This window comes from Adelges cooleyi, unplaced genomic scaffold, assembly GCF_023614345.1.
Source record: "Adelges cooleyi isolate 19-005CV unplaced genomic scaffold, UGA_ACOO_1.1 ACOO_flye_CR_arks_rails_tigmint_CR_PRNA_651, whole genome shotgun sequence".
NCBI classification, from domain to species: Eukaryota; Metazoa; Arthropoda; class Insecta; order Hemiptera; family Adelgidae; genus Adelges; species Adelges cooleyi.
Genome location: NW_026096352.1, coordinates 5,694,595 through 5,711,032, shown reverse-complemented (window position 1 = coordinate 5,711,032; position 16,438 = coordinate 5,694,595). Strand labels below are relative to the sequence as shown.

Sequence of the window (16,438 nt, the reverse complement as noted above, 5' to 3'; positions counted from 1 at the left end):
CAAACAAATGCGTAGGACGTAAGTAGTTATTTGATAGTCAGTTAAAAGATACGTGTCATCCTAAACCCGCAGCGACGTTTGAAAAATTGACAGAAACACAATATAATAGTAGGATTTTGATTCATTGCTTAGTGTGAAACTATAACCATAATATTTTTCTAAAAGCTTACTTAATTTTCGGGTTCAAGGAAATAATGGGTACGGGTACTGCAACTATTAATTATAAACGTCCTGGTGTCTAGAGAAGTTTCTCGGAATTTATAACTCACTGAACAAGCTTTCTTTGACGATTAAACGTTGTTAACTCATCCGTCACTCTCAAAATCTCGCAGTGCTTTAATGAGATGTTTTCACACGTACCTTTATTTGAAAACATTACCCACTTACTGTTTTTTACAAAACTATGTTTGACGCTTTGAGTACTTTGTTCGAGCAACCCTAGTTGGATTGCACCGAGATAAAAGAACGGGCTGTAATGTAGATGTTATCTAAAATGTACGCGTATAGCTATTTTGTATGCAATGATGTATTATTATTAGAAAAAAAAAAGATTAATTATTATGAGAGGTGCATGTTTTTATTTATTTTGAAAGCTCGCGTTAAGCGGATTAATAACACTTCGACTAGTATGTTGTGTCGTCAACCTCAAAGTTGCCGCCATAAACCGAAGTCAATAAATTATTTTATCGTTTATTGCTATCGGTTTTATTACTTATTTTTCGTTTATTTCCTTTTATTTGTATAAACGCACGTGGGTATGTAGCGCTTTGACAGGGGTCTAAGTCATAAATATCAAAAGCTTCGCATTTAAAGCGATTGATTATTTTCCTTTCTAGGAAATCCATCAAGTAAATGGAGACATAATAAAACGTACATTTCTTAAACAATACTCATCAACACCCGCCGCACGGCCTGGTTGTTGTGTTTTGTTGGTGTATTATAATGGAAACTGCGTCTTAGAATCGTTTTATATAGAGATCCAGTCAGTTGAATATCAGCCAATTAAATAGTGAAAATGATAATATTATCTTGGCTGGGACGTTGTAGGCACGGAACTTCTGTAAATTGAGCTGTTGGGTATCTCTTAAGTTCATATCATATTTACCTTAGTTAATACAAAACAAACGCGTAGTGAGAGGTGTGAGGACACATTTCAACCGGGATACAGTGATGTTACCAAGAACGAAAATATGATGTAAGGGACAATTTTCTTTTATCACCGGTTTCGACTTAATCAAAATACACTACACATTGTCAAATAAATAATAGTACATAGTATATTATAAAGGCACAGGGGGAGAAGAGTTTTTGGTCATTTTTTTTCGATTTTGAGATAATGTTACCATTATATGACACATTGGGACTATTGTCCATTCCGCATTCTATGAAAATGAAAATGGAGCCAACTTAACACATTTAAAACGGCTGGCATATTATGAAGACGCAAACTAAAATTGTATTTTCTTTCCTAAAAAATTGTCATAAATGGACTTACTATCTTTTTCCCTTGTGCCCTTCATATAGCTATTATAATTTCACGATTCCAAGCAACAACCCAAATTGTTGCAACTGATAACTTTAACAATTAAAGCTCATTGCTAAGTGACGTGTCCTAATATCATATGAACGTCTCAGACAAGAGAAAATAAGAGGGAAATACTAAAAACAATAATATAACGGCTTACCGGGGTATTCTTGGAAGCGTACAATCATTTTCTTAAATATTATTTGAAAGTCCTCGCGTTCATGTCTGTTTGAAAAAAGTCTGCCCTCGAGGAAGGATTGCGGTTGTACGTCCTTTTTAAAAACGTGTGTACATGACAAATATAACTCCGTTCTTTGGAAATTAATTGCAATGGGACCCGTAAACATTTTTGATAACAAATCTACAGTTAAGTATGGAGTATAATATTTTGGAAAAATTCCAAAATACATTTTTCATTAAAAATATTTCTCCTGTTTAGGTGAGTGGAACAGTTAAGGCGATAAGGTCATTAAGAGGGATAATAATAATAAATAAATGAAAAAATACAACACCCGTCAGTTGAACGACTTTACTATCTTATTCTACGTACACAAACAATTAATTATCGTACGACAAACGTGCCACTAACCCGTCCAAACAATGAACTGAGACTTGTATTGTCAGAAAAATGTAATTACACTAACAATAACCGGATTTCGGCCAATACATAATATCATTTACCTAGCGGATCATTCCGTTTTTTACTAGGGAATAAAATGTAATACCGTGTAAAAAATACTATACCTTCCGTAGTGGCGCCAAACAGGCATTCGTTATACTTTTTGCACTTAACTTGAGAGAACAACATGGACGATCGACTTAGAATCGTTGATCGCTCCAAAACTCAAACAGTTTTAGATTAACGTGAAAAATGTAGTTTTTGAAAACAATAACCTCTTGTTATGAACAAGTGGAATAGTTAAGGGGAAGGTTAGTGTTGGTAAGGTAAATACGAAATATTTTTCGTAAGGGCAATGCTCTTCTGTAGCAATTTAATATTAATACAAGTGCAATTCCTTACAATGACTGAACACGAACATTTTCAAGAAACTTTTTGTATACGGTAGGTTTGGAGAAACGAATTTCCTGTATTAAGTTTTAGCTGAAATATGTAATATTTTGTTTCTTTTTGTAAATCGGAGGTAAAATAAGCTTTATTCATCAAAAACCGTTTATAGAAAGTAAATTTGATTCGTTTGTAGAAATATTACTTCGTCTGCAGTAAGCAACAAACGAAGAAATTACCTTTTATATTTTATCGTTACTAACAGGTCGAAATCGAAAATTGAAAATACATAATATATAACTGTTCAATTGAATATATACCGCTTTTCATGTAAAACGTTATTTCAATTTCCATTTTCCAGACACAAAAAAAAACACATCGCATGTGTGTCTCTGAAGTTCTAACAGTTATTTTCTTTGAGTCACCACCATGCTAAGTAAGGGGTGAATAACCCTCTAATAAACATCATATTTTTGAATTTCTTGTTTACTTTTTGACTTGTGCCCTTTTAGAAACACATATGCATCTTATTGAACAATATAAAATACTCCCGTGTTATTAGAAGATTAAACCGATACATTTATAACTTAAGGGAATTGAAAGCGGTCGGTTTTGGGACGTTTTAGACCTAAAAGCCTGTAAAAGTACATCTACTTAGGATGGTTCGAATTTAAATTTCTCAAAAACCTATTATAAGGTTTTTTTAAGTAAACGAAATAGTTATTCAAAAACTACTTAATCTGGGAAAAAAGTCGATGAGCTAAAACATTTTTACAGAACTAAATTTGATCATTTTAAGTAGGCCTAATTTTGTTGGGCTTTTAGGTTTAAATTGGTTTGTTGTAAGAACGCAATAACTGTTACTCGTTAAACAAATTGTGTACGTTAAAAGATATATCCTGAAACTTATACAAATTTTCATGGAAATACATTTACATGCGGTCGAAATTATTAAAACCACTTTTTACTTAAATATTGCCTATATAAAACCTCATAAAAACCGCCCGCTTTCAATCCTCTTAATAGTAATATTTTATTACAATGTAATTTTTTTAAGCTTAGCGAACAAGCGAAAAATAAGCTCAGTCTTGAGAAACACATACCATTTATAATTATTGTGATTTGTGCGAGCAACCATAGTATAGAGCGAAGGGGAAAATGGTCCATAAATAGTATTAAATAAGCCATTATAGATAGAGGAATAAAATGTTCGATGTTATTGTTTGCATCTGACTATATTGTATTCAACATGAACCTTCATTGATAAAATTGTTTTCGCACTAAACATCGTAAAATCACGAGACTGTTATAGTAATATCGACATTTTTGGTGATAATAATTTAATTTGGCACGATAATTTGCATAATATGAATAGCGCTCATGTGTAAATTTAATATGATGGTTTACCGAGAGGTATTTAGTAATAACTATATAATAGTTTGTAAAAAAAATAAAATAAATTAAACCACAGACATGCACACACAAATCACTTCTGCGAAATAACCTAGGTTGTTTAGAAATTAGAATGACCGGGTTCCTCAATAAAGTTATTATTTTTTTTAATAAATACATTTTTTTAATAAAGGTGAAGAAGTATATAATATGTGATTTCAAAAAACCATTAACAGCTAACATATGCTATTACAATAATCATATTATATTCGACTACGCGGCTAATATAGCCGACTTAATTTTTTTCATTTGGTGGATCGAAAAGTAATTTTTTTTTTTTATTTATTATATTTTAATTGTTTCAACATAATCTTGTTTTTACAATATATTAATTAATAAGTTACATAATTAGGTAGGCATAATAGAGTAATAAAATAATTTATAATTATTTTAATTTAGCAAATTGTACATAAATTATGAGTTATTTTAGTTAGGTCATTAATCTGATGATTACGATGATGAAGATGACGATGATGATTCTGGAGGTAGTAAGATATCTTGTGGGAGACGTGGCTTTAGTCGGCGGTTTTTGGTTCTTTTCCCAAATTTTGAAGTGAAGGGCTCCTTCTATTGTGTTTAGTTTCGAATGAAATTTTTTAAATTGTTCATTTATCCATGTGGTTAGGTATGGTATTCCAGTGTCGTTGTGTGTTTCGCATATATCATGGGGCTTTAAGAGCTATTCTGAGAAATTTGTTTTGTATTGTTTGTAATTTTGTAATTTTTGTTTGGGATGCGGCTGCCCATATTGGGCATGCATATGTTATTAAAGGTCTTATTATTAAAGTGTATATTAGAAGTGAGCATTTGATCTGAAGTGTAGAGCTGTAATTAATTAGTGGGTATAAGATTTTCAATCGTGTGTAGGCTTGGTTTAATTTTTTATTTATGTGCATTTTCCATGTTAATTTTTCATCAAGGTAAACTCCAAGATATTTAATTGATTGATCTTTATTATTCCATAATATAGGCTGATTTTTGATTTTTAATTGAGGTGGATTTGTATATCTCTTTAAGGTAAATATTTTCGCTTCGCTCTTAGTTGGGTTAAGAGCGAGTTTCCATTTTGTAAACCAGTCTGAAATTAGGTCTAAAGAAATTTGTAGATATGATATTGAGTTTTCAAGATTTTTATGTTGTGTTATGATAACAGTATCGTCTGCGTACATGGCTAATTGGCATTTTTGTGAAAAGTAATTATTTTAGCGTTAACGGAACAAGAAAAATTTCAATTACTACATGAAAACAATTTTTATCTTGTTATGTATATTATTATGATAAATTAAATTGCTAATAATTAAACGTTGCCAACATTTAAGGTAATTGGTATATGCCATTTTTGAGAGGATTTGCAAGTCTTATTATAAATTGAATAGCGATGGCAATTAAATTTTAAAGTTATGACTTTTAAATGCATTTATTGTGTCTGCAAGTTATTTCAGGCAATAAACACTCAACTGCAATAAAACATCCGTCGGCGTAGCCGCATCATTTATTATTAGCGAGCAATCTAGTTTCTTGTCTATATTTATGATTTAAGGGGATAAATATTGAATACACAGCTAGTAGTCTCGTGGAGAATGTATTTGTATCTATATGACTTAAGGCGTATTTAATGTATAGAAATCAGAGTTGATTAAAATGTATATTCATTTGTTTGTGAAACTCATAACTCTCCTAAAGTGTTGCGGATCTGTAATTGTTACCACCCTATATTACTATGTATTTTGGGTGACGTTAAATATAGTTCGGACGGGATTGTTGGTGCACACGAATCGACTTAAGGATAATCTACAAATTTACGGGCGTTTTTCGAGATATTTTATTGTGGCTGGAGCAATAATTATTATATAACTGCGTTGTATAAGTTGCGCGTTATAAATTTATAGTACATAACATTAATATATTAATCCGTACGTTTGACTATATTGTCGATGTCGCACGTCCTTATTCTCCATTTTGCAAACTTAATAATTTTAAGTTTGGGTTTTATTGTGTCAAATATTTTAACACACCGCGTAAACAGCTAACAAAACAAATAATTTATGTCACCCTGCCACGGTGGTGTTAAGCAATATTTAACGAAATAACAAAAAATTTCTCCAATCCGGTGTTACATCGGTCCTCGGATAAATAATGATCTATAAAAAAAAGACCAGTCAAGAGAAAGATAAAACATCTTAAGTTTGTATAAGTTCAGATAGTAGAACTCATTAAGGAAAAGCTATCACTCTATCAATCCGTCGATAGTCTTTAAAAGAGTAAACAAAGCACACAAAATTCCCTAGTCATAAACTTATCCGTAAACTAACATAAACTTTACACGAATGCAATACAAATTCGGTTAGGGTTGGACTTTTGGTGATCTGTCGGTTTTTGTTGTCAATTTGATATAACATCAAGGTTGGCACATTTAAAACGTTCTGTTCAAAATGGACATTTTAAAGGTGTTTTTAATAAAACTAAAAAACTATGTTTTTTATCCCTTAGATGTTGAGGCAGTCAACCTGATTCTCTCTCTTCGGTCTCCACATCTCTCAATCTACTCCACTCACCTAGTGATTTTTATTTAGGTATACTATCTAGCCGCACTTATTTTTTTGTTCTACCTACTTTTTTACTTTTTTACTTATTCCTAGAAGAACAAAACTGTATTTATCATTTGGCAATACTATTTTTTTCATTAAAATTTTCGTATTTCTGGATTTCACACTTGCAAAACTATCATAGAAAACACGCACAAAAAAAGCGACAAATCATCAGTATACTGAAACGACTCCTTTTGACGCTATACTATGACTTATTTAATACATCCATTAATATTTTTAAAAAATTTCACCTTGTCAATTTTTTCAACGTGTCTTTAGATTTTTGTCAAAATGGTAATAAAATAAAAAACTATGTAGGATTTTACCACTATCTTTTTTTTCGTATCGGTGTCGTGTTAGGTGTGCACATATAAAAGAGATCAAACGATTAAACCTACACGCGGACCCTTTGGTATCGATTTCACACTGTCTGCTTTTTTTGAATCTCACTAACACCGTGTCCTAGGTGTCGGAATAAAATATGTATGGGAAAATCAGTCTCTTCAGACCTGCTGGTTCCAAATAAACACTGCATAACGTATTATATGGGGTAATCGGATCCCATTCGAAACGTTGTGCCTGTTGTTTGTTGAGGTATCTAATTGTGTCAAGGGTACATTAAGGAAATACGACGTTGTTTTTGAAAAAGCTCGTTGGTACTAAAATTTCACCTGGAAACGACGGGTTGTCGTTGTCTTGTATTAAGGTGAAATATTGGTTCAAACTTTGCAAGTGTGAAACAGTGACATAATAACATATACATTATATTATAGGAATTTTTTAATTTAAGACAAATCGGAAATACGACCCACTTTATTCCACAAAATTCATTCTTTTTTCGCGGTATTACGTCTCAAGACTGAATAAATTGCTTTAATTCAAAATCTCTTACTCTCGCCTTAATAAAATTTCACTAACCTATTTACCCATTTTCATTCTTAGGTGTGAACAATGACGAAATGTTCTAAAAGGAACGCGGAGCGTACTTAAGAGCCATTGTTTTTAAAATAAATAAGCACCTACTTCTTGGAATAAATGCGAGAAACAGTCTCCACCTCTCCAACTGCTTATAAAGAATGTGATAGGTGGGGAATGGTATATATTCATTGCTATACTCATTCTAATGTTAATTCAATCCAACTTAGACAATCCTCACATCTGTAAATATTAAATACCTTATGAGAACTATGTCTTTCTTTAACTCACCATAATTTTCGCCGTTGTTTTATATGAACAAAAATTTTAATATAAAAAAACCATAAGGAATAAGGATGCTCTCATTTAACCAAATTTCACACGGTGGCATGATAAATACTTAGTAAAATCTGTTTTAAAGTAGTGGTGTAAATTCAAATAATAATAATAAATAAACAAATACAATACTCATAAATACATTAAAACAAATTTAAGAAGTACAAAATTTCGGGTAATCTTATCGCTAGTGTAGCACTTAAAAGTTAATCGGTACTGTCTTCTTTTCATCTTTGTCAACTACAAGTAGAAAATAACTGTTTCCATTAAACGTGTAAAGTACTGCGTCAGACACAACGTTGTTATAAAAGTCGCATTGACAAGTAGTTTTATGCGTGGCTTTGGCTCTGGGTTATATAACCGATATAGGAATACTTATAAAATATAAAATACTACGCCTATTATAAAATAACGAGCAAGAAATATGTTGTTACATCTCTATTCGTATACTCATATCATATATTTGTATACGTGTTTTTCTTAGACAAAAGTATACAAATGCATACGACATTGAGTAATAAGATATTCCTATATCATCAATGCGATCAAGAAAATAAATCTTTCGGTTTTGTTTTTTTGTTAAATGTTGCTTTCAAAGGAATTTTTTTTATTTATAGCGGGCATAGTGGGGACGACGTGGGCACAAGTTTTCATGAATTATTATTTTCAGTGTTAAGGTGGATATGATTCAGGTTGATCGTCTGTCTTTGGAAAATAAACAATTGTATCAAAAAAAAAATATATAAAAGTAATATTATCAAATCATGTTTGTTTCAATAGGTAAATCAAAAACATAATCGAAAAATATTTTGGACACCCGTTGATTCTCTCAAATATAGCTTCGAATTTACTACAGTCAAAGTGTAATATTTTCTTTTTTTTAAATTTGTCGTTAGCACTAAAGATGAAAACATTGCCAAAATACGTATACACGGAGAGTGTATTATTTTATGGTTAAGGCCTAAGGGTGTTTTAAATATTATTTTAATTTACAAGAAAGTTGAAAAATGTGTAATAGTTTTTTGTTTTTCCTTAATAAAACCAAAGTTTGATTACAGATTTTTAAAAAAAAATCATAAATTATCTAACCTCTCTATAAATTTCAGATATTATAGATTCAGTTTAATTTTCAGACCTTCAGTCTTAAAACTACTCTTAAGAAAATAAAGTAGGTACAGAAAATGTTTTAAACCTTTCAGAGAAAACGGCTTTTGATGATATTTTGTATAGTTTGTCAAGGTTTGTCAATAGTTCTATAAAATATCATCATCATCATGTAGCTTAACGGGCCATGAAGGCCCAACGCTGCCATCATGAGATGGTTTCTTGACGAATTCGCTTCCGGGACGGGTCGTCAATCCGTCGCCGGAGAGGGGGGTGGCGGTTCCTTTTTACCGGACGATTGCTCGCCCAGCAAACGGAGCGCCTGTGACCGAGTGTCGAACCGGCGACAGTGAGCGCTAACACACTGCCGCCTTACCCACTCGGCCACTCCTCCTCTATAAAATATATGCGTCTATATCTAAAAAACTATTCCATACAAATAAGGAGATAAGTCGACGATTACAATAATCGAAAATTCGAAACATAAGATGCGCTTAATCACGATAGCTTTGTTTAAATTATATGACAGGTAATATTATGTTAATTGTTTTTGTTTTAGGTTCGGATTTTGTGGAAACGGCGATAAAAAAAAATACAAAGTCATCTTCTCAACACAGACCAACAACACAAACCGAGTCACCCCGGTGCACTGCCCCGAGTCAAGTTCTCCCGAGCAAGCTTAATTCCAAATAAAATAAAAAAGTACATTTTATTTTATTAGTTAAGAGAAAGACTGAGAAAAATGTTTCTACTAGATAATAAAATGTACAACATTTATTCTCAACGATTTTTAGAATAGTGCCGCTGTAGCATAAGCGTCATAGAAAGTAGTTACTTGATCGTTATCATATTGTAGTCATACCTTAGTTCTAAACTTCATATTTATGAAACGTCCCGGACAAAGTGATCTAAGTGCCAAAAAACAAATGTGCAGGATAATAAAAAACTGTTTAGTTGACCTATGGTTTTTAATGATGTTAACCTGCTCGCGTTTGAACCACAAATTAAAGTCAGAAGAACTCGGATAAGAGTATGCTGCATTAGCGATAGTTTCTAGATCACTTGGCTTGAAAAAATACAATTTCGCATTTTTGGCACTTGGATTACTTTCCCCGAAACTATTTAACATAAATTCTTAACTATTAGTTGTACAACTACTATGCGTATACCAATAAGAATGTGCATTTATACTTAACAGTTTTTAATATTAAGAAAGCGTTTTTACTTTTATTACTTTTACTCTGTCTTTTTTTAAGAAAATGTATCTTCTATTTATTTTAATCTATTTTATAACCATACCTATTTTTAAGATTATCGTAGTTAACTAGGTTAACTCTACAGTCATAACTTATAATTCGTCTGTTCCTCTTGGATTTAATATTATAATATTTTTAGCCTTTTTACTTAGTCTTTAAAAAACGCACTATTATGGCTTTTGTGGACAAACATATACTACTATGTATTTATGTTATATACCTATTTATAAAGAGCATAAATGGTGTTTTCTTTTTGTGCCTATGAAGTTTCTTATTCTATTTATTGGTTTGAAACGGTGAATGACTGCACAGACTAGCATGTGACCGCAAACAATTAATGTTCGTTAAAGGGTGGTATAAGAAATAATTAGGTTCGAATTTAAGTACTTTAGATTCAAATCAAAATATAACTCTAGTGTTGAGGGAGGTGGTTTGTTTGTGAATTCAATCTCATTGCTATCGAAATACGTTTAAGTGTATTATTTTTTTATGGAAAGGGGATTTTTTTTTATATTTTATTGTTTTATTAGTTACTTAAGAGGACGCTACCCACCCGTAATGTAGCCTCGAAAAATGGTTTTGCGGGGGACAAGAATGTGAGGGCGGTATTTAGAACAGCCGTTTTCAATTTTTACAATGGACAGAGAAGAACTTGATCTACGGGGTAGCGTTTTTAGTTTTTTGATAACTTAAGCACATTTAAAATTATTCATTCGTAAATATTCATTAATTTTTCCTTCTTTGATTTGTTTAAATCCCGGCGTTGCCCGGGATTTAGTTAGTCAGGGCTGGGTAAAATAATTACAAATAAGATAAAAAAACTCAGTACTCCAGGTTGTATATTGTAGAGCTTTAGCATACCCCATCTCGGTTTTTTTTTGGGTCTACATATGTACATTACATTATACCCCCTCTTATTTAAGGGTCCCAGTCTCGGTTCCGGTCCCAGTCCTAGATCCAGTTCCAATGTTTAATAGCGATATATTTATATATAACAAAAACAACTACTTTTACAAGATTTTAAACATTTAAAAAAAACTAAACGCTTTAGAAAAATGCATAAAAACATATCATAAAGGTACAACAAAAATTCGAAAGTATACTTTGAAGGTAGGTAAGTTATTGTGTGAAACTAATTACGTTTGCGTGTATAAGATAGGGAATTACGGCGAGTTCGGCCCAATTTTGACGTCACGCGTCTTTTTTCAATGCCCCAAAATTCATTGAATATTGTGAGTAGGAACGTTAAACCTGTATAATTTTATCTTGGAATTAAATATTTTTTTTTAATTAAAAAAAAATTCTTTTTTGGATTTTGTGTATATTTAAAATGAAAAACTCGTAGACCAAAAGTGTGCGTCTGTGTTTGTGTGTACAATTAAAAATGATCATATTTTCCGGTCAACCGCACTTAAAACATCATTGGGACTGTATGAAAGGCGACGTCCGCAAGACGCCAAGCGGCCTTTGGATTTGGTTCGTCTAAGTCTCTAAGCAACGCCCACGCGTGATGACACATGACGACGGAGTCGTTGATTACCGTACCGTCGGCGGCTTTCGAATAGTTCATTTCCTGAGTGTCTAGACTTAAGAACAACACCGGACCTTCGTCGGTGAACAGGCCACCAACCACATCCACGTTGTTTACGTCCAAAATCTGGCAATGCGTGCCGTGCGTAGCTTTTTGACGACGCTCATCAAGTAAGTATACCAATCGTGCATATTCTTGTTGGGTGCACCAATCCTTCAGCACTTCCAAGTCCGGCCGGACCATCGCTTCCAGCACGTTCGGCACGACATCTTTTTCGCAAAACTTAATGAAACGCGGAATCTCAAAGTCGGGGTCGACCCGGCCCAACGCAGTGATCACGTCGCCATACTTGTTGGGGAACAACACTTCGGCAACGGAACGACCGACCCAAGCCAACCATCGCACAATACCACTATCGGTTCCCAACGCCTGTAAGGTTTTCTTTAACCTTTATGGAAAAAATATTATTTGTTAACATAGACCAGTTAGTCATAGTCGGATGTAATTGTTATTCCTCGAGACCACACCCAGACGGTCTGACAAAGTGTCAACTACTACTAGGCGATAGTTGAGTTTTATATTATCTTATGTCCATAGGCATAGGGTGGTCAAATTTGTAGGGAGGGGGGCTGTAGCCCATTAACTAATTTTGTATGTGAGGGTTTTTGGAGGGATCCCCTCCCCAATACACACGCACACACCTCTCTTCTCAAATTTATATTATTTTTGTTCATTACAGTACCAATAAATAAAATACAAGTATATAATAATAGCCAATAGGTATATAATTTATATTTAAATTACATTTTTAGCTTCGATGCGGAGCTGAGAAGGTATTATTTTTACAATGATGTGTTTTTATTTTTGTGCCTGGACCCACGATATCTCGTAAACCGCTGAACCGATTTCTTCGTGTAGCAACTCTATAGATCAGAAATTATACCTGGAAGGTACTTTATCAGGCCAAAAATTAAAAAAAGCCACCTCTTTCCCATCAAAATCGAGAAAAACACCTAAAAAAATTACAAATTTTTCAACTTAAAATTACGATGCTCTATAACTTTTTTAAAAATAGTCGAAAATGTTCCAAATTTATATGAATTGTTTTTCAAACATAGTACTATCAATAAACATTAACAAATCCAAAAAAATATCATAAACCTTTTCTATCCCTTTCCTTAGAAGGGATAGAATTGTTTTCTTTATTTCACTTTTTCAAGCAAAGTTTTAGAGATTTAGATCTAAAAATTAGACCGAAGGTAGATCTAAAATGGAACTATAACATGTACAATTTCTCAAAAATCTGTAGTCAATTTTTTTTTTATTAAGGAAAAACCCCAAAAATAGGGTAAATTTACACTTTGGCCGTAGTCAGTTTCTAGATTGATATGTGTGTGTGAATCAGTAGTCAACAGGTAATAAAAATATTTTCATTATATTGTTAATTACGATACATGGGTAACTATGACAGTACTTTTTATAGACAGACGATTAACCCTTATCGTATCCACCCTGCACAAGACTAAGTATTAAATTTTAGTACATTATTGCTGGTCCCACGATATCTTCTAAACCGCTATAACTGGTTTGAACGTATATCCACAGATTCGCATCGAAGCGTTTATTTAAAAGTGATATCACTTTTAGTTATAATAAAATCTGTAGACCTGTGACCTCTCCGTCCCCACTATGCCCCGATCCCACTGTACTGGCTTTTTTAAAATTTGTATTTATAATTTATTTTTACATTATATATTTTTAATAATACAATAAAATATTTATTTTTAAATAGTAATATTTAAACAAAAGCATTAATCTAAAAGATATAAAAAAAATTACAACTGTAAACGCCTGTTTTCTCTAGTGTAGGTATATCAAGAATATAATTTGGGTTAACATTATTGAATATTTTCTTTTATCAATAAAAACTCAAAAATGTTCATTTTAAATATCGTAACAATAAACAATTTCTAAAGTAAAATATTTTCTTAATTCAGATAGCTTAAAATAATTTTTAACTAATACGTAAATACCCCTCTTAATACGACTATGCTCGGTCCGATTCAATTGATAATAACCGAACTAAGCTAAAATAATAATCAATAGAGAAATAACCTATTGTCGGACAAGCCTCGTCGCCCGATAGGGCTTTACATACTATGTAATCTCAATTTAAACAAGGTTCCCAATGAGAATTTGTTCTTTTTACTTCTAACTCTTATTCAAAAAAGTCAAATGCTTGCGGGAAATCCTGTAGACTGTTATATCACAGCATAACCAGAAGGGAAACCTTACAAAATTACATGGATTCTTATGAGCCGTCGAAAAAGGCCGTCCGACATATTATTGATTTTGTGGTAGCGTGCCAGACTAAACAGAAAGACTACAGACAATTCCAGTTCTTCGATGTTCCTGGTCACACTGACCCAGGAAAAGCGTGATAATTGCACAGATATATATTATAATAAACTAGATTGTCAAGTGTACATTCCGTCAATAGAGATAATTGTTGTTACCATTTTCCGCCATCTTTGTGGGAATTAGAACATAATCAAATGAAAATATGTGCAAAAGTGCGTTAAGCCTAAGAACAACAACGATATTTATATATTTATTTATAACACCCTCGAGATAAACAAAATACAGTATTTTTTTTCAACAACATACCAAATACAAATATTTTGATGGTGACTCAGTTGAATTAAAAATACTATTACTTTAATTAAAAAAACGAACATGTTTTAAATTCTTCTTTAATAATAATTGACCATACGATTAATAAGTTTAAATTGTTTAAACAAATGTCTATGTACCTAGTTTAGTCAAATTATACATAGACAAAAAAATCGAAAGCCTCGAGTTACAGGAAAACCTATTAACCTTTTGCTTTGCACTTTTGAATGTATGTACAAAACGTTTACCCATAAAATGAACGTTTCTTTATACTTTAACTGCTTAACCATAAATTTTAAGAAAAATAATTTTTAGAGGATTCTACCCACCCATTTATTAAGCAGCAAAGTATAGGTAATTTTTCGCAAAATCTTCATTAAGAGTTTGAACTTTAGCATGTTTACTTATTAATACAGTAACAAGGATTCATTATTGATTGTTATATTTTTGTCAGTAATTCAGTGATCCATCGGAAAAATGTCACGCTTAAGCATAGATAATATTTTTCTATGAACATTTGGTAAATTTACTACTAGCGCTCCCCAAATTAAACTTATGTGTGAGCCTATGTTAATTTACAGATTGATGTTCTGTGATAACCTAAGATTGTATACTCACGTGGATTCCTTGTAAACGACTAGTTCGACAGCCATCGTGTTTGTATACGCTTTGTCTATCAAGTCCGATCGCTTTTTCAATACCGGCGGAGCTTTATAAACCTAAAAACTAAATTTAAGTCAAAACGCGTAAAACATCTTTGGTTCGGATAAAAATTACTTGTGTGGTCCAAGAAACTTCACCGTCGTCTTTTTTAGCTATGTTTTTGGCCACTACGGACAATCCGCGACCAAAAGATGTCTGTTTAAGTGCCGTGGTAACATATTCTGTAAAAAAAGTCTAATTACCTGTATACATACCTAATATTTTATTAGGCGTTATTATGACGTGGTGGTAGTGTAGTGCATGACAAGCTACTACACACTCTTCGGTCTTCCTTTCTCAAATCCCGATTGTGTAGGATCACCAAAAAGATACGCCTCTATTAATGATGTTACTTACCAGTATTTTTTGAAAAAAGTTGTACGCCAGAGTTGAGAGTTTGGAATAATTTTAAAAATACTCTTGATTCGTTATAAACTGTGTTGAGCTTAGTTCTACACATGTATGTATAAAAAAAAATCATCACTGTTGTTTGATACTTGCATTACATACAATCCACTACCAGTTACCTGGATTTGACCAAAACGTTCGTCTGTTCCAGTTGATTTCTTTTGGCCCGAAATTGATCAATATGTTTTTGCATTTCCCTGTTGCTGGCCATTTCCTGTTTTATGTTGTCAATAAAACGTCGAAAAAAATATCTATTCTGTCTGTACGTACAAAACTTCTAAAACGCAAACCAACTTTACACGAGATTCGTGGTAACCGCCAACAATCTGTCATACTTAGTTAAATACAAAAAAAAATACTGAAAATTAAATTGTACTGACCCCATTGTGCTTGGCGATATGGTATCCGAGCTTACACGCGTTCATAGTTTTCTCAATTTGGTTTAATTTCTTTTTAATAGTTCTGAGTTTTATTTCCATGGTTACATATTTCTAAAGACACTATTATATTTTGCACCCTATTTTTAACTTAGTACGCTAAATGTGCGTTTTGAATAATATTCAGATGCTGAAAATGCACTAAATCGTTTGAATCCACTTAGTAATATGTATATCAAATAATTATTATATTATCTATACTACACAAGTATCTTAATACTTATCTTAATATTAATACCTAATCTCAGGTTACTGTAATAATTTATTTAGCGTTAGGCTGTCGGGAATTACTTATTAGTTATTACCACCATCACATTTTGCAAGACACTAGTCTTACATATTTCTAATTTAGTAATAGTAATTTAACACTATAGTCTTAGGACTACCATTAATACCATTAATATTACATTAATTTGGATCTTACTCTGAAAAGATTTAATTTCAAACTGAATCAATTTGAATTTTGGATATCATAAATTATTTAATACTGTATCGAAGATGTACC

General features: G+C 32.2%; 2 protein-coding genes across 2 annotated transcripts in view; one reads left to right on the top strand and one right to left on the bottom strand.

Annotated features, from left to right (window-relative positions):
* LOC126844363 (lutropin-choriogonadotropic hormone receptor-like) overlaps positions 1-10,237 on the top strand; it is a 48,022-nt gene extending 37,785 nt beyond the window's left edge. Inside the window, exon 16 of the mRNA XM_050582509.1 lies at positions 9,486-10,237. Within this exon, the coding sequence (XP_050438466.1) occupies positions 9,486-9,609 (124 nt within the window). The 3' untranslated portion in view covers positions 9,610-10,237. The remainder of the gene's footprint in view (positions 1-9,485) is intronic.
* Positions 10,238-11,593: 1,356 nt separating this feature from the next.
* Positions 11,594-15,707, bottom strand: LOC126844765 (mitochondrial import inner membrane translocase subunit TIM44-like). Its single transcript, XM_050583165.1, has 2 exons — positions 15,616-15,707; positions 11,594-12,161 (listed from the first exon to the last, which is right to left on the bottom strand). The coding sequence occupies exons 1-2, from the start codon at positions 15,705-15,707 to the stop codon at positions 11,594-11,596; spliced, it is 660 nt and encodes a 219-aa protein (XP_050439122.1).
* Positions 15,708-16,438: the final 731 nt, after the last annotated feature.

What these genes read in the sequence shown, in the direction of transcription:
- LOC126844765 (XM_050583165.1), bottom strand. Translation starts at nt 15,707, where the DNA reads ATGGCCAGCAACAGGGAAATGCAAAAACATATTGATCAATTTCGGGCC. An exon ending in AACGTTTTGGTCAAATCCAG is followed by an intron (nt 12,162 to 15,615) that starts GTAACTGGTAGT and finishes TTTTCCATAAAG; the next exon opens with GTTAAAGAAAACCTTACAGG.